Consider the following 24,602-nt stretch of genomic DNA (forward strand, 5'->3'; position numbering starts at 1 on the left):
GAATTGTACAGCTCATTGCCACTTGGGTGAGCATTTTAATGTGACACTCATCATCCCTCTGAGCTGATAGGAGCAGTCACATGAGCAAATGGTCCTCAGTACACAAATTCTGTACGTATGGCCCACGGCCACGTTACTTGTGCAGAAAGACAGACAGTGAAGGTTTAAGGGCAGTTAAATCACCATCATTTTCATCACAATTTTATGCCCTAGATGTTCTGTGGGCCAAGATGCTCTGTGATCTCTCTTTGCCTGTCTGTCTGAACTTAATTAGGAAGGACCAAAGTGACCCAATGACTCCTTGGCAGCTGCCTGTGTCTCTGCACACTGTGTGGCCATGGGACACAGAAGCCTGCACAGAAGCAGCCAGAGGGAATCTTGGTAGTGCCCCCAACTAAAATTTGGGTTCCAGATCGGCTGCTCCAAATCCTCTCTCCACATCTGTGGCTCCAGGCAGGTGTCCCTGGCCACAGCTTCCAACCATTGCCGTGACCAGGCAGCCCCCAGGGCTGAGGCACCCGTGGCCAGGCAGGGTCTGCAGCCATTTCACACCCAGAGCAGTGGGCACTGGCCCTTTTTGCGCTCCCCATGTGGCACAAGCACAAGTGCCCACTCTGCCCCCAGCACTTCACTGCAGAAACACTCACAGCAGTTCAGTTTATTAATGTGCAGTTGCAATTTCACTGCTCTGATCTCAGCACACAGACTGTGATTTCCCATTTCTCCCCAGGGCTCTGAGGTCCTCACTGTTGTTGCTCTTGATGGAGACAGAGGAAAGCCTAACAGTATTCATTACTGCATCGTGAATGGTGAGTAGGCTTGTCTTAGATGAAATTTGAAGGGCACTCAAAACTCCATCTGGCATTAAATTAGAACAGAATATGCTAGAGTTTAATAAACCTGAGACAAAATCTCATGAAATAATGTCAAATACCTCAAAAACTTCGGGGCCCTGTCTAGCAGAGAACAGCCAAGATCCAATTCAGTGAATTTTAGTATCTTCTTCACAGAACTGTGCTTGGAACTGTTAATGTTGCTGATTTGTTAGGCATCAGTAGGCTGCTTGTCATTTCAGAAAGTGTAAAGGGAGATGCATTCACTCTTCTGAGCATCTCTATCACTTAATCTGGGAGGTGAGATAATTCATTGGGAGACCCAGACATGGCATTTGGAGGTATATTTTTATTAATACAGTGATAAAAGTGGCTAAACAGTCAAACCTCCAATTTCTTGGAAGAAATTATATTTACCAATGAAGAGACATTGGCTGTACACTGAAGTGGAAGAAAACAGATGTTATCAGAAGATTAATGCTTTCCATGAGCTATTCTGAGAGTGTCTGTCACACATCTTTTAATAGCATGAATGTGAAACTTAGTGAATTGGTGATTCATTAGGTGGTGAAGACAACAGCTTAGAGCAACTAAACTCCAGGCTACAGCTTTGGGGATTTTGAGTTTTATACACTCTCCCTTCCAAAACAAGGCTTCTGTAGCAACTGGGCACCCCAACTCACAGGTGTGAAAGATCCCAAAACTTCCTAAGACAAATCTGAGGCGTAGTTGAAGAGCTATGGAGCAAGTGCTTCATTGTGTTGTGATCTAAGCAACCAGAACAGAGAGATACAGCTGAGTTTTTGTATTGGTGTGGTATGAGACCCATGCTGAGGTTCCTTCTTAATGTGAGGAAATAAGCAGGTAAAAGAAAAGTAGAAATATCAAGGAAAAGAGAATTGCAGAAGACAATGGATAGAAAATGAGAAAAGGTAAAAAGAAAGGTGCAAAATCAGGAGCAAGAACAAGTGGGATGAAAATATGCTAAACAAGGGAGAAATTAAATAAGGAGAACAAGTGCAGGCAGAAGAACCAGGGAAAATGTCAAAGGGAAGTAAGATTAATGAGAAAAGATACTGGATTGCCAAAGAAAACAGAGAAGGACCAAAAGGGTTCTCTGGGATAAAAATAAATGGTAAGTGTTTAGGAAAGAGTGGGAAAGGAAGATGGAAGGGGATAACAGATAAGAAGAACAAAATATTACTTAATGGGGAGCAGGCTTTTCTCATGCCCATTAACAAAGGGCTTTGTTTTTGTGAAAGGGAAAAGAGGGGAAGGGAATATGCTTTTAGTGAATAGAAAGTTGAAAAACAGAGAACAGAAGATTGCAACAGGTTTCTACTCCCGCACCTCAGACTCTGGCATTAATTTTGACAAGCCATTATTCCAATAACTGCAGGCTGGGATATTAAAGGACAAGAAAACACTAACAGCAAACAGGAAATTGTTTGTTCTTAATAAGCCTCTCTTATCCCTGGAGTGTGGAATAATGATAGGAAATGCTCCAATCTTCTGAACATCTGGAGGAACACCAATACTGCTACATGTACTCCAGGTTACCAGTCTCCCTGGTAGACAATAACATGAAGTATGGTGGTTTGAAACCACTATTGACTTAAGCTTCTTCTCAATCAGAATGTATTTTGCAGGCCTATGTGTCTTAATAATTGGGTATTGTGAGTCAATATGTGTTCAATGTTGTGTCTAGAGTGCTTTAATGAAGTTGCAGTTATTGTAGCTATTAGCAGAAGAGGATACTATTGGATGGTTTAAAAATCAGCATTGGAAATGAGTTTAAGAAAAATACTGGGCTTTGGGGTCATCATCCTTTATTTCTGAAGGCTTGATCTCCTACATTTAAAGAGATTTCCTCTCTTTTCCTTTCAATGGTAGACTGCCACAAAGCACAGGATGTGGCCAATACTGTACATGAGGCAGCATCACGGCTGATCTTGCTAGGCACCAGCCTGCCCTTGGCTGTGATGTGAGATGGTTCCTGACATCCTGGTGAGACACTGCTGCCCCTCTGCAAGCTGGCATTTGCTTCAGCACAAATCCAGCAATCTCAGTAAACTGCTGCCTGGAACTGCTATTCTCTCCAGATCAATGGAAGTTGTTTAGCAGTAGCAAAGTCAGCCTGCAGCCCTGTCCTGCCTCTGACAGACTCTGCCTCAGTTCAGAAACCTTGGGGTTTATCCCAGATACTCCAAAAAACCATTTTTATTCAGAGCAGCCTTGCAACAGGCTGAAAGGTTTTTTTGACAACTCAGTGTTTAAGACCAGAAGACACTTCTCCAGAGATGCTGTCTGAGGGAAGTGACTGTACTTCTTTTTGACAGATTGTCAGACTTCTCACCTTAGCTGATAGTAGTGAGAGAAATGTTCTTGTTTCTCAGAGACTTAATTAAGCATTTGCTAATTACGATGACAAATGTCTATTTTTGTCTAAACTAGCATATAAAGAAGGCAGCATAATAAAATTAATACCAAATTTGCATGCCTGGATGCTGAGGCTTGAGAGGAGCCCAAGCAGGATGGGAACAGGAACATGCTGACAATTGCCCATAAGGGAAGAACTCCACTGAGCTGTTCCTAAAGGAGGAAGCCCTTTTAGGCTCTCACCTGTGATTTCATCTCAGACCAGTCTGAGAAATGCTTCATTTTTGAAGAGTGGCTTCAGATCTACTGATACATATGGATAGACATATGGACAAAGATGTGCTAAGTGAAGTGTACAGTTGATTTGCCCATGTTGTTCAAAGAAAGTGTGACATGTAACCGGAGCATATTGGTTTCATTGCAGGAAGTGAAGGTTCATTTGAAATCAGCAACACAACTGGAGCCATTTCTGTGATAAAAAGCCCAAATCAGCTCAAGAAAGAAGTGTATGAACTAAAAGTTAAGGTAAGTACTGTGGCCACTTTAAGACTATTGGTCTAAAATGCCATTAGTAGGCATGATTGTCCAAAATTGTTCAATTTATAGCTGATTTTACCTGTTTCAGAAGTTATCCCATATTTGAGCAGAGTGCCAGATAGTATAAAGCAGCACTAATTGCTGATGTTAGGATATTATTGTTGGGATATTTAGTATCTCAAATTATTTCTTTCAAATGAAATCATCTTGTCGTAATTTCATTCCTGAGGCTAGAGAATCAATGTCCTTTACCATCTGTAGATACTCTGTGTTTCCAGATTTTATGGCTAAACTGGGAATTAATGTCTTGAAACTTCCATGTTATGCGATAGGTAACAGTGAAATCCATGATTAGTAATAGGAGTGGGACAGATCATGCAGTGTCGTGTCAGCATCCACTCCTGAGGCACTCTTCAGCCCCACACAAACACATGCTCACACCTTGATGAGCTAACACCTCAATGAGCCACTACTCATGTCACAGGCTGTGTTATTTTAAGCAGTTTCTAAAGAAAAAGTGTTTAAAAGTGCAGAATTAACTTGTGAAGACTGTATCAGTTTTCTCCAGCATGTTGGAACTGCACATTATTGTTGTGATAAGGTCAATACTGGCTTAAAGGGAGCTTTGAGGAATTGCACACTGCCAGAACCAAGAGCACTTGCTTGCTCCTGGGCTCGAGCAGGGCAGGTACAGCTACATCTGCCTGGGAGAACATGGATTCTCATGGGCTCAGTTAAACTCAGGCACCATTTCTTCCTCTATCAACTCTGCTTCACTGCATCCTGCTACCATTCCCCAGGTGCAGAAAGGGTTCAAGCCTTGCAAGGTTTTTTTAATCTCCTCATTGTGTGTGGTGACCCAGAGCTGATGCAGGCTGCAAAAGCTGCTAGAGGAACCAAAAAGGTGTTATTTTATCCAGCATATACAGTGACAGGCACCTCAGTTTCCAGACTAGTGTCTTTGGAGAAAGTGCCTTTGGTTTTGAGCCCTTTGAGCAAAAAGGCATGTTAGATAGAGCTGTTGGGACAAAAATATCAGCCAGTATCTGTCCTGGCAGAAGAAATGTCTCGGGTTCAATCTAGTGAATCAGGCCACATGTTGCAGTTGTTGAAACCCAGACGGATTTGATCTCATGGTTCAGAAAAATACCTAGGTTTGCCTGTCTGCCTAAACTCTATCCATCTTAAATTAAGCTCATCTAAACACCACAGCAGAATTTTGAATTGGAGACTAAATCTCAAAAAAACCCACGCACTTTTTCAAATGCTACAAGTACAGTTTTTCTCACAGTATTAAAGGCTGCAGTCCTTGCAGCAATGAGACAATGAACTGCCTGTGGCACCACAGCAAATTTAAACATTGTCTTCCTTTTCTATTCTATCAACACTTTAGGCAAGCAATTACCTTGCCTCTATTGGATTGCTTTTAGAGAACTGTTTTCACCCAGAGTGAGTTACTAAGATGACAAAATTAGAGGGAGAATCAACTGAGGCTCTACTGGGACGGGTTTATTACCATAATCTTCTAATCATCATAAACTTCAGTGTGAAATGGACTGAGGTTTTAGAGAAATATAAGCCTATGACTCTTCTTACAAGTTAGAGTGCTTTGTACATGTGGAAGAATACCTGAACATGAATCTGAAGGAGGAGAAAACTGCTTCATCATTCTTTTCTTCCTCTTGCCTGCTGCAGGCATCAGAAGTCAGTCAGGAAGGTGACATCTCCGAGCACACCTTTGCCATGGTGACCATACGGGTGGTGGACCTCAACAACCACCCACCAACCTTCTATGGAGAAAACGGGCCCCAGAACAGGTTTGAGCTGACCATGTACGAGCATCCCCCAGAGGGTGAAATCTTACGGGGACTGAAGATCACAGTCAATGACTCAGATCAGGTAAATGGAAACTATGCTGTTTTCCTGTCCTATTTTCCTAAAGACTAGAAAGAGCTCTCAGATGGAGAAATGTCATTTTAGAAACTCAACTGTTTCACCTGCATTCCCTAAAAGCCTAGGACAGACAAAGTAGTGGTAGAGTCCAGTACCCCACAGAGACTGGACCCAGCAGTTCAGTTAGTCTGTCCTGCCAATGGGAAGGGTGGTCCTAAACCTAAACCTGCACCCCAGGTCTTGTGGCAACTGAGTTGAACAATCCTTATGAACTTCCCTAACTGCTGGTTGTGTTCATTTGTTGCCAGTGTATTGTCTGAGAACATACTCCCTTTGAAGATTTTCTTGGAGGTTCCAAGCCATTTAGTAACTTCAGGTGCAATTACTGTTTGCATCTTCTTCTAGCCCTTATGTTGCATTCAGGGTCTGCAGTGCATGCTTTGATTAATCATTCCCACTGGAATGATATTTTTAGGTACTCTTAAAAATTATGCCCAAGCCAAACTAACTCTTACCAGATCAAGGAAAAGGAAACAAGGTTCCATCCATCTCAGCCTGCTGTCTAACAGACCTGTGATACCTGTAGGTGCTAGGGCAGTGGTTGCTATAGGGACCCCTAAGCTAAATACTGTATGAATGACATCCATCTGAGTTAGCCTCAGGTCAGGTAGTGACAAGAAGAAAGCTTAATGCATCTGACAATTGTATTACTATTGGAAAGAACTCTCTTCTGTAACTGTGCTCAGTATTGTGCTGGTTTGATGGTATTGTACTTTATCAAACCCACTGGCTTCTTCCCCCTCCCTCCTGCTGCTCTGCAGCGAGCAGATAAATGACTGCTTTCAAAGCAGTGCTGTGTCTATCCTGCTATTGTCATGGGGGATGGTGCTGCAGAGGGGAGAAACAAAACCCATCTCTTCTCTTTAGAGACAAAATATATATCTAGGCTGACAAAATATTCAGGCTGCAAGTTAGGCTATAAAATAAGCAGAAAACACTGATAAATACACTGTATAGATTTCTCAAGAAGCTTCCTAGTGTAGCATAAGGCATCACTCTAGGGGGGGATGGGTTGCTTTTCTTCTAAGGCAGAGAATGCAATTTTTTCCCTTCTATCCAAGATGATTCTGTAGAGAAGAAAATTAAACATGTGTCTGTCTCTGTCACAGCTGCTAGAGACTGTTTTGGGGGAGTGGATGAAAAAAGTGAGGAGGAGGAGGAAGCTGTGGTTAAGGTCTGGTTTAGGCCTATAGATTGATGGAAATGCCATGCTTACTTGCAAGGGAATGATACAGAAATTTCTCTCCCAGACCTTTTCAGCATGGCTTAGGACTCAGTGCTGCTGTTCCCTCAGTCATTCCTGTGTCCTATGGCTGTCTGCTTGGAGACATGCAGCAGCATGGCTGGCTCTGAGCAGATCTGGGTTCTGTGGACATCAGTGGCAGAAATCCCTCAGCTGCTGCAGGGAGGCAGTTCTCTCCCTGTCCCATGCCACAATTCTAGTCATGTACAGTCCCATGTGCCACACACTTTGTATGACTTTGTCTGACTCTGTATTGTCAGACAATACTCTTCTCATCAGCACTGTTTTCCATAGCCCAACAGCTGTGGCTTTGTGTGTTTGGCTTTACCACCCAGCAAAAGAGAGTCCATTATCATCTCTGTAGTTGGGGAGTGGGTTTGTGTGACCAAACAACACAGACCACTGAGTTTGGATCCAAGGTCACTCTGTTTCTCTTAAGGGACTACTGCTGAATACTTTTCTCTTGACATGAGCTAGGGCTGCCCAAGAACTGCTCATAACAAGCTCGCCAGGGATACAGCTGAAAATAAAATTGTCCTGTTTGAAAGTTATTATTAGAAATTCATCATCTCAAGATTCATGCTACAGGCAGAGCATGGCACCAGGCAGACAGTGAATCTGGCTGTTGGTCACAGTGTAAACATGACACTGAGAAATTGGTGAACCCAGAGAATTTGGTGAGGTAGGCTCAGCTCATTTTCACATCTTCAATGTAAGGCAGAAATATGAGGATCCCCCTTTCATCTTTTTTCTTACATGCTCCATTTTAGTTTAAAAGAATTAGCCTGGCCAGCTGGCTCTGCCTCACTCTTCCCAGCTTGCATACAAGTGATGATAACCTTTTAGATACTGCTGCTTCCCATTTTCTCTCTGGCTAGAAGGTTTATCTGTGTAAAGGGATTTTCCTTCTCACTTCACCTGGAGCTGTCAAGTGTGTGTCAGATTTTGTCCTGCACAAGTGGAGCTCCTCTCTCCCCACAAGTGCATCAACTTCAAAAAGATTTGGTGTTTGCACCTCTGGGATAGCCTAATCCAATCAGTTCAAAATGTGATACTCCACCTCTGTTTGGAAATTGCCTTTGTGATTCTGCATCTTCATCATGCAGAATGCATGAAGAACAACTCACACAGCATGTGAGTTATTAGGACACATGCTGGACATGGGAAGTGTTCAAGGCCAGGCTGGATGGGGCTCTGAGCACCCTGATCTAGTGGGAGGTGTCTGTGCCTGTGGCAAGGGGGCTGAAATGTGGTGATGTCAAATGTCCCTTCCAACCCAAACCATGCTGTGAGGCTGGGTTTGTGAGGTTGTCTTGTCCTTACTGGAGCAGTTCAGTTGTCTTTCCTTGGCAGGACTTCCTTGCCAATATGCAGGTGGTGCCATCTCTGTCTGGCTCCCAGTGTGTGGCACAAAACCCAAGGCTGCTTGCCACAAGACTCCTCTCTTAGCCAGGCCTGCTGCCGGGTTTTTCTATTATGACTGAAAGAATAACCAAGCTTGTCAATCTATTTTAAGAAAAGCTGTGTCTGTCTTGCGACTAGGGCTGGAGGGATTATACAACTAAGCTTCTTAGTGATCTCCTGCCCAGGGGATGGAGAGCAGAGGGCTCTCAGCAGTAAGACTTGTTCTCATTTCATGTAGTTTGAAGAAACAGAGCAATCCAGGCTGTAAGAAACGTGACATTACTGAAAAAAATCAATGTCATATCTGCTTTTATCAACAGGGAGCCAATGCTAAATTCAACCTCCGGCTTGTTGGACCTGGTGGCATCTTCCGAGTGGTTCCTCAAACTGTCCTGAATGAGGCTCAGGTTACAATAATAGTGGAAAATTCTGCTGCCATTGACTATGAAAGCTTCAAGGTGTTAACCTTCAAGGTACTTCTGCTTTCCAGGTCCTCTTTTTCAGTGTATACAGTATGAGTATGATGGCTTTTGTATCTGATGTGATTTGGCTTCTTAATCCACCCAGAGCTGTCTGATGCATTATCAGATACATGATAGTCCATGTAAGGGAAACTCATTTCTGCCTCTGGTTCACCACCTTCACAAGGTTTAATGGATGCATCTGTGGACTGATTTAGTCTAGTCAGTGCAAAATGTTGATTTTTATGTCTCTCTAGAAACTGTACATGTTGGTGGCTCTGAATCATTCTAGACTGAACCCTTAGGGTGTTATTTCTGCACTCACAATGATACATTCACAGGATGAAATCCTAATTTCTCTGCAGCAAGAACTTTACCTACTTAGTGCTAAGTAATTTGATTCATGATCATGCTTTTGGATGTTGGCAGCCTGAAGACCCCAGCTGACTGGAAGCTAATTCCCCAAAATTGCTCACTGCCTTTGTCAGGGTCTATCTATCTGCATGGCCATTTGCAGGCTGACCTGAGGCTCACCCACACTCTAAACCAGCCCTGCAAGAACCAGTTTAATCCAAAAGCTGGAACCTTGCATTATCACCTTCCCTGATGGATCCTTTGGCTCATCAACAAGATAATTAAGTAGTCTGGTTTTCTGTCAGCTGCCTCTGAAATTCAGTGTAGATGTTTCAGTTCTGACTGCAAAGAACTGCATAGATAATCCCTGTAATAATTTTAAAAAACTGCCAAAACAATCTAGCTGAGAATTAACATATGCTAGTTTTGTAACGTACACAGAGGGGCATTTTTTGCACAATCCAAAAGCCAAAATTCCACAATTTTGTTCTCCCCCTTGCTGTGTGGTTTGCTTTGTGTCCTCAGCAAGTTTCAGGCCTCTTCTTGTAATGTTCCTAAGCCATTTTGAGCTTTATAGGTTATAGATGCCACAAAAATATGAGGCATCATTACTGCATTAAAGTGGAAGATTCTGAAAGGGCCATAAAGTGCTACTGAAACTAATTATAACAAGCACACATTTATTCAGGTTAAACTACCAAAAGACCGGTAAAGGAGTTACACATGGTCTCCTCATGAATGCCAATAGAAATCAAAGTAGTTAATGTGATTGCCATGAACACCAAAACAATTAATTACCAGAAAAAAGGATATATATTTTTATAGCTTAAGCAGTTATTCTTTTTTTAAAAAAATATTTCTACTGTAGAAAGACTTTCCAAAATTATTTCTACTGGAGACTATAAGACTTGGCTTAAAAATTGCAGCCTTTTTCTGGATTCCAAATGGAGAAGGTGCAGATGGATGATATGGTAGCAATGTATGGCAGTAAATACTTTATAAAGACCTCATTGCTGGCTTCACTTTCCTGCAAAGTTCAAATCACTTCCTACCCAGTTTTAGTTGTCAGTGTATTCATTCTGGTTAGAATATTGGATGAAATATATTTCTATTTAATGTGTATCTCACAACAGCTTTGAGAGATTATCTTCAGGGTTTTGGGTTTTTTTCTGTAAGCAATGATCCCTCTCCTCTAGTTCATTTTTGAAGAGTAAAATGCCAGAGAATAATTAAAGCTAACTTGTCTGGGAGATGCACTGAAAAACTTTCTGAAGCAAAGGCTGCTAGAGAAACCTATCTTCCATTCAGTGCTGGCACTTAAATGTAGGTGGTAGTCAGGAGTTCCTTCATTTTCAGCTGTCTAAGAGCTCAAAGGGGTTTCCCAAAGTATGGCAGCAGTGGTAACTCACACCTCTCTGCAGTCCCTCTGCCACAGGGGCCAGATATTGCTGTCCCACCTTGTTATGGGCTGCCATGCTTTGGGGGCAAACCTCCTGCCTCCATCTGCTTCAGCTTAGAGCCCATCCTGCCCTGGCAGGAGCATCCAGACACTCACATCTACAGACTGGGACCAGGGGAGGCTGCAGTTATCTTCAGCTGCCAAAATCAAACTCCATTTTAAAAATTCACCTACCACTCTTAAAATTGCATGTCAGTTTGCTCTTCTGGCACCTAAGTATGAATTGTTGATATGTAGTCCTGCGAAGTAATAGTTTTACACTATTTTTTTCTCTCTGTGTGAAACAAACAGTACAGGTCTGCATAAGACACTGCAGGCAAGTGAACTGACACAATTTCCTCCCTGACGGAAGATGTTGTCAGCATGTTGACATAGCAGGACCATGGCTGCTTAAAGGAGAGGGAATAAAAAATGAGTGTAGAAAACAAAGTAAAAATACTGAGCTTTCATAAGGTGTACTAAGATGGGCTGATTGCAGCAGCAAAGATGTTAGAATTTAGTAATAGCTCCATGTGCACAATCAGCACTAAGATTTTACCTCTGTACTGCTTTAGGAGCTGAGATTTCTCATGAGGAGATTTTTGCTGATGTCTGCATGGCTGTCCTTTCAAAAATTTCTTTTGCTGCAACACCACCTGAGACTCCCAAACACAAAAGTTTGGGAGGTCACAGCAATGGAGTGACCAGGCTCTCCTTTTGGAGCAGCAGTAATTGCCAGCAATCCCTCGAGATTCATTTCTTATCTTTATTTCCAAACATTATAAATGTCCACACAGCAGGCACAGCTCTATGAGATGACACTGAGACAGCCTTTTCCCTGTCTGCTTGAACAGCTCCCCACCCTCTGCTTTCACCTGGAGGTGATACAGTTGTCCCAGTCTGGCAGAGCAGAGCCTTGAGCCCAGGGTGTCCCCCAGGCAGTCAGGGTGCCACTGCTGGGGAGCATCACTCACCTCCCCACGGGCCCTGCACAGGAAGGATGAGCTCCAGGGGAGCAGGGGATGCTGTGCCAGCCCTGCTGCTCCTGCCAAAGCTCCCTTAGGCACTCCCTCCTTGTGGGAGCTCCTGGGACACGTCTCCTAGCAATTAAAACCCCTGCAGCCAGATTTCTCAGCTGAGCCTCTTAGATCTCAGTTCACGTCCTGCTCAGTAGTCTATTAGTGGTGTGCTGTCTTCTTAGAGCCCTCCTGCTTGTGTTAACTATGTCTCTGCCCAAGCATGAAAACCAAACCATTGTTTTTGGTGTTACCCATTTGGGCTCAGCGCCCTCAGAGCTCAGGACTGATGGCCTAGTGCTGATCCTGCGTGATGCAGACACTGGGACAGACCCTGGGAAGGTCCCAATGTCTCTCAGTACCCATTGTTGAAACTGCTCTTTCTAGCTTACAGAACCACCACAGACCACCTGAGCTTGCTGCTCTGCCAGCTGAGGCATCCTACTGATGCTTCCCAAATCCAGCAGATTTTGCTCAGTTAGGAGCAGACAGACACAGTAAATGTTCAGTTTACTCTATGTGATTGCCCCTCTTTTCAGATGAGCAGTTATAAGAATGTCTGATATTAGACAGCTCTGTTCTCCTCAGAGACAGTGAGGCAATACAAAAGCCCTCATTTTATCTGATAAAGTCCTAATTAGCATGAGGCAATGAGGGTAGAAGTGCCATGAAGTCAGTAGTAAAGTCCTCACAATCTTTGGGAAATGGGACTCTGCTCTACATACCTGACCATCCAGCATTTGGGGTGGGAGTAATGCTGCTTCAAAACAACTGGTTCCCTCATCTTTTTTCCCTGTTTGGTGCAGTTTATTGTTCCTGACTTCTTTCTTGATGAAGAACTTCCTCTACAAAAGATCACAATTAAGTTTATGTGCTTATTCAAAATAATTCAGTGGTTCCGTTTCCCAAAACTCTAGGAGCTGCCCGGGGATGATTGTTTGTCAGCTTCTGTTCTGGTTTTTGGATGTGTGTTGGTTAGCTATGACTAGTCACATCTGTCACATGAAGTCTAATAATGAATGAGGTTTGAAGGCCTCTTGACTGCCCATCTCAGGCAAGCACATACAAATAAGCTGAGGCTGCACACTGACCTGGCTCATCATCTCCGTGGTTCTGAGCTCCAACCAGGCTAAAATGCACTGATGGTGCCACAGATGGTGGAGGAAGCTCTTTTAAGATAACTAATAGCTGCTTTGTGGTGATTTCTGGTTTTTCTCTTCTTAGCTTCTCGCAATAGAGGTGAACACACCGGAGAAATTCAGCTCGACGGCCGACGTGGTGATTCACTTGCTGGACACCAATGACAATGTCCCCAAGTTCTCCTCTGACTACTACATTGCCAGGATCCCTGAGAACTCCCCAGGGGGCTCCAATGTAGTTGCTGTTACAGTAAGTTTCATTCACCTCTTAAGAAATGTTCTCTTTTCTGGGTGTCTGTGGAAACAGTTCAAGTACCTTAAAAATAGTGGACAGGGCAAATAGCAAATCTTACTCAACATTTGACTTCTGGACCAAACTCCAATTATTTTCTAGAATCAACCCGAAAAAAAAGCACTTTGGGAAAAAAATAAAGTTTTAGGCAAATATTATTTAGAACAACAAGGGCCATCTGCTTTTCAGACAAATCCCATGGCCTTTGGGTATTAAGAAAGCTTCAGCCAAATCAGTGTCCAGTGGGAAGATTCAGTTATGGCTAAGTGGAATTGGATTTACTGGATTTGCTTGCTTAAGTATGAGTAAAAAGAAAACAAGATGGCTGCTTAGTAGGTATTAGTCTCCTCCTCTTGGGAGGAACCTGGCTGCTAAAGGAATCATGAAACAGTTAATGAGGGCAAGAATATAAAATGAAAGTGCTCAGTACTGAGAAAAAAAGATCCTTATGTATGCATCTTCTCACAGTGGGAAAAATATGCCTATAGATTTTCCAGTATCTTGCATTTTCATACAAAGAAAGTCAGGGTTGTTACATGGGCCCTGTGTGCTGGAGGAGCATTTCCAGCTGCTTCTCTCTAATGCAACTGCTGAGACTGGAAAATGCCCTCATGTCACAAAGCCAAGAAAGCTCCTGGCCACCTGGGCCTTGGAGGGGGATGCAAGTCACCTTGCAGAGGCCACACAGGTAAGGAAGGTGCAGGCAGGTTGCCAGAGATCTCCAGCAGAAGCTGGCAACATGTAAGAAAGATGATTAAATAACCAGAATAATAAAGTGCTGAAGGCAAATTTTAGCAATGGAAGAATCAAAGAACTGAAACATAAACAATAGAGAAAAGGTTATTGCATGAAACTAATAAGAAATCTGTTAGAGACACTTAAACATAACTATCTTTGAGGTAAAAGGAATAAAGAAAAATCTAGGATGTGGATAGCAAAAAAAGAAGATATTTAAAAAATGTTTGCAGAAGCAATAAAACTTCTGAGCCAAAGTGCACAGGAATGTGTAGCTGAAGGAGCCCATGTAAAATTTAGTCATGTTCTGTCAACTCAGTACTTGACCCAGATTCACAACTATATGTGAAAACTAAGATGTTTCAAGTACTCAGAATGGCAATTCTGGAAGAAGTCCCAGGTATGCAGATGTTTTAAGTGAAGTCAGACAGTACTAAACTAGGCTGTGGACAAAATCATGGGGTTAGAGAATCTGACAAGCTCATGCCAAAGAACAAAACTACATCTACCAGTAGGGCTGCAGGTGTGTTATGTTAATCATGCAGGAATCAAAGACATTGTTCCAGTTCTCAGATATTTAAACAGGGAGATGAATGAATCAACCAGCACCACCATGAATTTTGATGGCCAGATACAATGGTGTAAGACCTCCTCAGAGCTATCAGAGGAGCAGGAGCTTATGGAAATAGCTGCTACCAAATCAATAGCTTTCCTAAGCCTGAGCTAAGAAAGGAAGCCAACAAGAGTATGAAACAAAGATATCATCTGGTAGCAGTATATGCATTATTAAAAGTCACACAGGCACACGAGTGATTAAAATATAAACAAAGCTGAAATACAATGTATAGATTGAAACATTTGTTATTCATTACTATAAATTGACTTAATTAAACAAGCAGAAGCTTAAAAATACAATATAAGAAGTAAATAATTTTGTCTAGGGAATATTCATTAATGTTTAACTGATAATTAGGAAGGTCTGAGAGCTGGCAGTGTGTTCATGTCACTGAGATTATCTCCATCTCTATCACAGGAGGAGGAGGTAACTGTGGATGGATGGGGCCATCTAGCGTCACTCTCTGTGCCAGAGCCCCCGGGCACAGGGACAGCATTCCTGGGGCTGATAGGGACATTTCCTGGTCTTAGGTTGTGTTATTTGCTCATGCGGTTTCCCACTAAAAATGTGATGGCAAGGAGAGTCAAAAGCATTTGGGCCTGTTAAAATAAAAATGAAACAGTTCTTTTTCCATTTTAGTAAAGTAAAACTCTCTTTTTTTTTCTTTTCTTAAGGCTACAGATCCAGATTCAGGGCTTTGGGGAGAAATCAAGTACTCTATCTATGGAACAGGAGCAGATCTGTAAGTAACAAGTAAATAAATAAAACTACATACCTCTAAGTAGCGTTCTGAAAGAATTTTAAAAGAAAGCTAGCAAGGTCATTCTTGCTCTGCTCATTTCCAAGGACATTTATACCATGTTCTTTGTGAGTTCTGTGAACTGCTGCTGTGATCATTAAACATCTACTTCATCGACCTAAGGAATTCTACCCACAAACCCCCAGAGATACAAAGCAGCTAAAGTATCAATACACAGGATTTGTTCAATCACCATTTGAAAAATACTTGTAAGAGAAAGAGAGATTTTTGGTCTAGTTGTGAAAAGTCAGTTCTACAAAAAAATAATTTCTTAGGTTTTTTCCCCTTCCCTTTCCATATGGCTTTACAAATAGCTCTTGTCAAGATAAATCAAGGAAGACAAGATATTCAAGGATATACACTTCAGCTTTGGAGGTCAGCTGCACTGGCTGTTAAAAGCCTTTCATATATTTAAATATAATAGTCCTGCATGAGGAAAAAAGGAATTTGATTTGGTAATAATGCCTCCCTCCCTCTCCCTGTCTTTGGGGACAGTGCTGGGGGTAGAACATTTTGAAACACTGGTTCCTTCACACCATGTCCATCCCAGCCCTCAGACATGGCTGGGATCAGTGACACGGCTGTCACAGATATTCCTGCTGGAGCCTGCATTCTGCAGGGCAGGATGCTGGAAATGAATGAAGAGCCTGAGTTTTCAGGCACTCATCTCAAGAATCTTTTTTCCTCTGTACATTATCCACCTGGAGCTAAAGCTGCACTCTTCTTGTTAAGGTGAAAACCATTTAGGAGGCACAATCAAAGTCCAAAATCCAAGATGTTAAGGGTGAACCTCTTCTGTAGCCAGAAGGATACACATTTGGGAGCATTTCCACGATGGATTATTTTGAGCTCTTCACTAAGTCTTTAAGCTAGCTGCTAACTGCACAGAGAGAAGCAAGAAAAGGTCATGTCATGCAGGCAGACCTCTTAGGTTTAGAATGCAGCAGCTGGTGGAAAGAAGCTTGAGAAGGTTGTTGACAAAGGATTTAGGGGGAAAAAAATGTAAGCACAACTTTATTCTGATTGGCATTATGAAGCTGCTCAGATTCAGTGTTCTTATGCTGTTGAATGAAGAAATTATGATGTGAACTTTTCTTTTCCTTCTTAAGTATTTTTGTTTGTTTTTCTCCTGCCAGAATGGCATCACTCTGCAAGGCTGGATTGATTTTCTAGCCCTGGCACCTCTAGATGTGCTGAACACACAGTTTGATGCAGATAGGAGAATTTCAGCCAGAGGCACAATGTTTCTGTATTGGATATTACATCAGTGGGTGTGCAGTTGTGTGGGCAGATAGAGGAGTTGTACTGGAGTAAGAGAAATAGTGTTAACTGTTGAGGATGAAACCCATCTGATGGCAATCCTACTTTGGTAATCCAAGCTGCCAGTGGGAGCACTTTTATTCTTCCACTAAAATGGGAATGATGAGAGTGCTGTCTGCATGGTTAGGCTGGGCTGAGTGCTGAGGAGGCAGCACAGGCACTGTCTCCTACACAGCTATTCCCACCTACAGGTCTTGGATTTCATCAAAACTTGTATTTGTATTTAACAGGGTTATGAGAACAATTGAAAATTCTAGATTGCTAAATGCCCCTTTTATCATCACTCTCAATTGCATTCAGAGCTGGAATACAGAAAATATTTTGCTACCCTGTACATTGATCAAAGGAAATATAAAAACTTTCATCTGTTGAAAGCTTGGAGCCTACAGTGGCAGTCCATTTTAAAAAGACACTTTTTTGGTATCTCCTCTATAAATCCAAACTTTGGGCTGACACTTTTGACAGTGTCTCTATAATTACAAATGTGTAAAACTGAACTTGCAACAGATAAATCTGAACACCCACTCCATCCTAGTGTCAGTCTATGGAAAAATGGTTATTTTTGGAAAAGATAATTTGCTCTGTGGTTTGGGAGATTTAAGAGCAGATTTTTTTCCTACCCGTTCTGAGAAGTGAAGACCTTAAATATGATATGCATCACACTTCTTTTAGATATTTAGGTGACATAAATCAGTCTTAATTTATGCAGGACATAATCTATTACAGTGTACTTATAAACTTTCAGTTTTAAAGTACACTGTACTTTTAAACTGAAAAAAAAAAAAGAAAAAAAATAGGCTTAATGTTTTTCCTTTTAATGCAAGAAAATCACTCAGGGAGAAGGCCATCACACTGAGCATTTACTGAGGACAAAGACTTTTAATGGAAAACGCAGCTAAAATGGCATGAGAGAGAAAACCAGGAGACACTGACAGTTCTCTGGTTTTCAAGCCTAAAGGAACTAGACAAACACCAGGTAGAGTGAAAGATTTGGAAACATCACCCAGAGAGGAATTAGGTGAAGAATGCCAGTGTCTGGGCACAGCATTTCAGTCTTTACAGCCTGGAGCAAAGGTGGGATCTAAACACATATTAAGTGACCAAAAGTCTTCTCCTGCTTCTTTTCCAGGTTCCTAATCCACCCATCAACAGGTATAATTTACACCCAGCCCTGGGCTGTGCTAGATGCTGAAGTGAACTCGAAGTATAATTTCTATGTGAAAGCAGAGGACACAGATGGGAAATACAGCTTGGCTGAAGTGTTTATCACCGTGCTAGATGTCAATGACCACTCTCCAGAGTTCAATGAAAACATCCAGGAGAAGACAATGATCATTGGGTCACCAGTGAAGATAGAGGTGAGAGATGGCACCCTGTGTCACAAAGCTGAGTGCTTTGGAAAAGCCCTGGCTCTGCTCTTTATTCTCAGGGGTCATGATGAATGTCTGAAAGTTGTCTTTTCTTGCAGCTTTATTTTGCACATCCATTTGGACGTAACAAATGGATTAAAGTGTAGAATTATAGTATTTACTGACTGCTGAGAAGGAGAAATAAATTCTATAGGCAGAATATAAAGTCCTGTTACAGTATTTGAACAATCAGCTGGGGACAGTCCTGGATTATACAGTGATCACAAGAGGCCCAAACAAGATAAGTGAATTAAAGGGTTTTGAACACATAACCTTTCTGACACCCCTTTGTGTTCAACCACACAACTTAGTTCCCTTCGTTTTGAAGAACCTTATCCAATAATCCAGTGTGGAACAGAAGGTGAAAAAATGCAATAACAATTCCCAGGCTGAACATCCTATTTACACACATTTAAATGCACATCATGATGCCTGATCACACGACACAGAATGTTTGTAGAATAAATACCACAGCACAAAAATTAAGGCAGCTATAGTTTATGGCATGGAGCCAATCCCATTGTTCTTTATCACTTCACATTTGTCGCCCACACTGTGAGAGAAGCTCCCAGCTGAGGACCATTTGCATTCTACAGATAGGTACAGTTCAGTTTTTTCCTCTGATTTTATTTCATCTCAGATAGAAGTATTTTATAAAGAAAGGAGCCTAGTCCTGCTGTTTTTCACTAGAAAATGTAGCCTTCATTTCCAAGATGAAATGAAAGCAGCCCAGTCATGGCACAGATGCTCTCAGAAGTGAATGCTCAGAAGGTGTTTGTCCTCAGGCAAAGATACAAACAATAACACCTTTGTTTTTCACACTTCCCCTATCAGGCCATAGACCAAGATGCAGAAGAACCCAACAACATTGTGGATTATTCCATCATGCAAGCAGATCCAGCCAATGTGTTTGACATAGACCAAAGCACCGGGGAGATCAAGCTGAAGTCCTATATCCGATCTCTGGACATCATCCACAACATCACAAACAATAAAGACTGCATATGGTCATTGGTGGTCCAGGCCAAAGACAGAGGCTCCCCATCCTTCAGTACCACAGCAGTTCTGAAGATTGATATCACAGAAGAGGTAAGCAAATGTTTCAGAAAAATCCTTCTGGGAGACAATCCCTGAAAGGCACCAAAGGGTAGACATTGCTTGCTCCATTTCTGAGACTTGCTTGCCAGCTCTGTTTTGCAGAGTGTTTCTATAGCCTTGTGTTGAAGTTGGATTCTACAGCCACAATTGTGAAAGATATTTTGATATCATATAATTTATATTATGCTCCTACCTTTGTACCTTGCAAAGGTACAAAGGTAGGAGCATAATATAACTGGGAGATGAGTTTTATGTTAGAGATTGCTAGATATGAATTAAGGTCTATAGACTTCTGAGAGTAAAGGTAAATCCCAACTGCCAAAGTTCTGCTTTTTTATTTTCATCCCGGAGAAGGAAAAAACCCTTTTTCCCTTACAAAAAAATGAGCGGAAAAAAGCTGGGGGCAGAGTGAACTAAATCAGAGAAATCAACCTAAGTGACATAGGAAAAGTGAGAAAAAACTTTACAGAAATGCTTTAAAGTACATAGAACTTTGGATGGGAGTTCAATAATTGCAATATTATTAGCAGATGAAACAAGACTCTAAAACAGTCTTGCACATGTAGGTTGAGATTTTCCTTAGTCCAGCTTTTAAGTCAGCTGAAGAACAAGCAGCAATTTATGGTGTGCAGCACACGCTTGCACAATTCTTATTTATTGTAACTGCCTTGCCATGCCTTTAAGTAGGTGCCAGCAGGGAGGAAATGGGCTTTAAAGCAGATGAGAAACACATCATTAGCCTGACAGTCTCTGGACCACACACATAAACAGGGCAAAGATGCAAATCTCATCTTGCAGACAGCAGCTGGCCTTCTCTTTGTTTGGTCACAATGCTCCCACTGCTCTTAGGTCTGTTATAATCTTTCTCTGTTTACTCCATCTCCTCTCATTCCCCTGGTACTCTAAGAGACATTCATATGATAGTTTTTGTACCCAGTTCAGAGCCTGCTGGACTGCCAGGGGACTTGGGTCTGCCCCAGCAGGGCAGTGCCTACATGGGGCTGCCTTTGGGGCCAGCCAGCCCTGTGAGTGTGAGCTGGGCTTGCTGCTGCAAGGCTCTGCCATGTGGAGCTGGGGGACTCCAGGGTGTCTGTGGTGAGTCTAGAGATTTAGCTGTTCTTACAGATACAAAGGAAATGCCCTGCGTAACACTTGGATTTCTCATGGAAATGAAGTTTTGGTGGGTTTTATACAACAAACAAGAACTGCTGCCCACAGCCAAGAGTGGGAGTAGTTGCCCTCCCTGCCTTGCTTCCAGGCTCCTCACATGCTGCATGTTTCAGGAGTGCATGGCAGCAGGTGGACCCAGGCCCAGGCCTCAGACATGTCCCTGCTGGTGGCCACCAGCCTCCCCTCCCTCCTGGGTGAGCTGGAAACCTCTCTGTCAGCATGTGGGGCTGGTGGGTGTGAGTGGAGGGAGGGTGTCCCACACCTCCCTGCTGGAGGACATCATGTCCCTGAACCAGTTTAAGAAGGACAACTAGAAGGAAAACAAAAGTAGCTGACACTTTGGGATAAGGAGTTTCCTGAATTTTCTTCTAGTGCTTGAAGCAATAGCAGTATCTGATGGAAGATGGTGTTCTGTATGAAGTCCCCTGTCTGCTCCCTTTTCTCCCCCTCCAGGGGTATATATTTGGCACAAGGTGAGGGAGAGCCCTCCTCATAAAGTCTGAAGGGGAAGCAGAGAGCATGTGATGACATAGATTTCCTCACACACAGTTCTTTTCCTTTTCCCCATGCTCTTCTTGATGCCAAGTCCCAACAGAGAGTCTGAGATAGCAACAGCATCTTCTTTCTTTGAGTAGGTTTCTTCAGCAGGATCTGGGCTACTAATCTAGTGTCACATCCTCCATGACCTTTTGTACATGTCTCTATTACTTCTTCCATGGCTTGTAATGATTTGGGTTGGTTGGATTGGGGGATTTTTTATCCTATAGCATCCCATCTTTTTTGCAGAAACAGATTTCAGTTTGCAGGTACATGAGATGCAGTGCCAGTGTCCAAAAGCCCTGGTCACCGCCTGTGTCCCAGGGACAGACAGTCACTGCTAACATTTTGTGAAGAAAACAATCTCTTGGTGTAGGCATACTGAAAACACACTCTCTGTCTCTCTTTCTCTGAGGCTGTTACAAATGTGCATTTCATCCAGCTGTATAAAGGCTCTTATTTCATTGTTTGGTGGGCATTTATGTATTACTGATTTTGGATAAGGAGGATATTTTTGAATGCATCCTCTAGAGGTTTCCTGCAGTGTTAATCACAGTAAGTAATTAAACAGGCATATTTTCTGATTAACGTTTACCATTGCAATTAGCAGAAGTCTGTGCCCTTCGAGATGGATGCCTTGTGGCTAAGTTCAGCAGTATTGCACATCAAAAGGACCTTCTCTTGGAATAATAGAGTGCTAAAAGAATCCAAAGGCCTTTTAATTTAACTGAGTCTGATTTTATGGAAATTGGCATTGAGGGGCATCTCTTAATATCCTATCCTTTCACAACAAATAAAAAATGCTCTTTCACAGAATGAAAAAACATATGCTGGAAAAGCCAGTCTTTTTCCATCCATATGTCTCACTCAGAAATCTATTCCTGCCTGATATTTTCAGAGAAGGCTGATTCCCACTCCTGTTCCTGCAAGTTGGCCTGATGGGGGCATCCCTTGGCCTCTTGATGACTCCACTGAGGTTCTGCAAATGTAGAGGGGGCGTTTATTTACACCTCCTCACAGGCTGAGCCTTAAGTCCATATTTAGACGGCATAATCTGTAGTTCTTAATAGCTTTGACCACTCATTTAGACTTCTAAATATAGCTGGTGAGTCTCTGTTTTAGATTCTCTTAACTGAAAGGTTCAACAAAAATCTCTGAAGTACCATTGAGATCTTCTGTTTCATGCTAATGGCAACCATAGGAGCTGTGGCTGCTGGCACTGAACGGCCCTTGCCACATTTGCAGAGCAGTTAGCCTCTTCTTTCCACAGTTTCATGGACTTGAAATGAATATTGGTTTGATTTGAGAAGTCTTGCTTCGTGCTGGTGTTTGTATTGCAAAGTGCTGCAAACACAGCCTTCATATACAGTGACAGCACTGAGCTTTGGGATAAGCACTGCAGGGGCAGCTGGTGTTCTACCTCGGATCAGGAGTCACTTCTGAAGCAAATCTCCTGATCATCCCCACATGCTGTGGGATGGCCTGCGCCTCACATAGCTCCAAGCACACAAGGTGGATTCTTTCAGAGGAAAATGTGTTTTGGAAGCACACCTAGTGTGCCAGGGCACCAACAGGCAGCCCCTCCCTGCAACCAGGCAAGAACAAAACCCCAGAAACACTGAATGTGTGGAAGTGGGCTCCTCAGAAGCAGCTGGTTCATTGCACAGATTGTACAGATCCACTTGCTCAAGTCAACAGAGCCCAAGTTGCCTGTAACACAATCATTGAACCAAACAGTTACGACGGAGTCCAACTCCAGCACTGCCAAGTCCATCACAAAACCATGTCCCTTAAGTGCCACATCTACAAATAATCTGCAATAGCTTGGGCTCTTAACAGGTTTGCCTACTTACTTAGACTCCTAAATATAGCTGGTGAGCCTTAGCTGCTCTTGTGATTGAAGAGCTCAACCACATTCCTTCTGGGTCCAGCTTCTGGATACTTGGCCCACGTGCTCTGCTCACTGCAATCCATGCGTTAGGAAAGGCTCTTGAGAAGCTGCCACAGCCAAAAAATCCCCCAAAAACAGCAGAGCATTATCTTCTGTGAGCAGTGGTATTTTGGTATTTTAACTCCCTTGATGACTGTTAAGGAGTGTTTCTTCCATGTCCCAACTCACAGAGATGTGACAGCTTTCATTTAATCATGTATCTGCTCTTATTTTATGTGCACCAGAAAAACCAGTACCCTTCAAAATGCAGCAAGCCTTTTAGGAAAAAACAACAGCTTCAGCAATTCAACAAATAGTGGCACTATTTGTTGAGCTGGCTACATCACACTGCTGGTAATCAACACAAGGACTTGATGTTTTAAATGTGCACTTCCTGTAAGTCTCTCTGCAGCCTGGCTAAGATTATGACATTCCTGGCCTGTATTGCAAGTTATTCCTTCTATTTATCCTGCCAGTATCATGGCCATGACAAACAACCTCTCCCACTGTGTGCTTACAAAATGTCTGATGTTTTTATGCGGAACAGTTGTTGTCCAAGGCTAATTCCAGGCAAAGCTTTGTATAGTAGAGGTCAAGTAACTAAAATAGAGGCTGAACCAGCTAGCTGTTAATGGGTTTAGTTTTGGTATTAATCATCTCTTCATCACTGGAAGCTCTGAACAGATGCCAGATTTTCTGAGGCCAAGCAACTGAATTAAGCCAAATGTCAAAACTCTCCATACAATTTTTTATCTGTTCTTACCTCTGCAGCTGTAGTACATGGGCAACATGTATTTCTGTCTAATCTCATTTATTCAAGGTTTTCAAATACCTAGTCAAATACTCTTCAGCCATCAGTGCCTTCCTATAAAATAGATCTTGACAAAACTCGTAACAGGTGGACTCAGGTCACATACTACTTAGCAGGGTTTATCTGACACTTAATTTATCTGACTTTCACATGAAGTTAAGTAAGCCAGGGTAGAATTTCTATCATCTGATGGGATTTAAGTACAAAAAAATCCATGTAATGCAGAACAGCAAAGCTGATGTGAGTCTAAGCTCCACCAAAGTCATGGGCTGCTTTGCTTTAAGTTTCTAGTTCAGGTCTACTCCTAATTAAGTACTGGAAGAACTCTCTGTACAACAAAATGATGAAAATTTGTCCCTACCAGCCCAGTGACATGGTCTGTGAGTTCCACTAGCATTTCTTTGCTACTTTCTTGTTGGCAATGGGACACATTCAGGGTAGGAGAAGAGTGGGCTTGATAAAGTGTTTGAGATAGGTTGTGAAAAAACAGAAATTAAGGCAAGGAGGTGTTTATTAGCTAATTTACATGCCCCTAGTTTATGGATGTGATATTAATGACAAGAGGTACTCTGAAGCACACTCTGGGATACTCTTAGTCATCTTCTCCCACAGACTGGGGAGGGCAAAGAGATGGGCATCCTAGATTAGAGTCACACAGGGAAATCCATCTGATCAACAAGTCAGAGGTTCAAGTCCAAGCTACTGACAAGGTTCTCCTTATACACACTGTCTTTGAAACCTATTTTAGCATATGGTAACTACTGCTCCAGAGGGGTCCTTTTTTCCCCATTGACAAAGAGATGGGAGCTTAGACCTCTAACTAAAACACAGCTCACTGGACATGCAAATTTTGGGTGGATTCCCTCCTGTAGTCAAAGACAGGGGACTAGGGCACAGTGGACAGCCCTGTCTTTCTGCAGCCACACATCACTCTATGACCAGCTCTCAGTAACCACACCTGAGTGTGAATGTGCCATTTCTGAAGGCTCTCCTGGCCTTACACAGCACTATGTCTGTTCAGACACCACCTGTATTCACAATGAACTTCTCTTGGAAATGTAGTCCAAGGATAGGCTACCACACCCTGAATAAGGGTGATCTATGTGCCATGCCTCTAGGCTTTATTCC

General features: G+C 42.5%; 1 protein-coding gene across 3 annotated transcripts in view; it reads left to right on the forward strand.

Moving 5' to 3' along the window:
* CDHR1 (cadherin related family member 1) overlaps positions 1-24,602 on the forward strand; it is a 51,683-nt gene that overhangs the window by 23,351 nt on the left and 3,730 nt on the right. For all 3 annotated transcript variants that reach the window (XM_063163934.1, XM_063163933.1, XM_063163936.1), the window contains 8 exons: positions 731-809; positions 3,637-3,737; positions 5,445-5,648; positions 8,670-8,822; positions 12,843-13,007; positions 15,075-15,142; positions 17,649-17,877; positions 18,763-19,017. In XM_063163934.1, coding sequence (XP_063020004.1) covers positions 731-809; positions 3,637-3,737; positions 5,445-5,648; positions 8,670-8,822; positions 12,843-13,007; positions 15,075-15,142; positions 17,649-17,877; positions 18,763-19,017 — 1,254 coding nt within the window. The remainder of the gene's footprint in view (positions 1-730; positions 810-3,636; positions 3,738-5,444; positions 5,649-8,669; positions 8,823-12,842; positions 13,008-15,074; positions 15,143-17,648; positions 17,878-18,762; positions 19,018-24,602) is intronic.

This window comes from Melospiza melodia, chromosome 9 (assembly GCF_035770615.1).
Source record: "Melospiza melodia melodia isolate bMelMel2 chromosome 9, bMelMel2.pri, whole genome shotgun sequence".
Taxonomy (NCBI): domain Eukaryota; kingdom Metazoa; phylum Chordata; class Aves; order Passeriformes; family Passerellidae; genus Melospiza; species Melospiza melodia.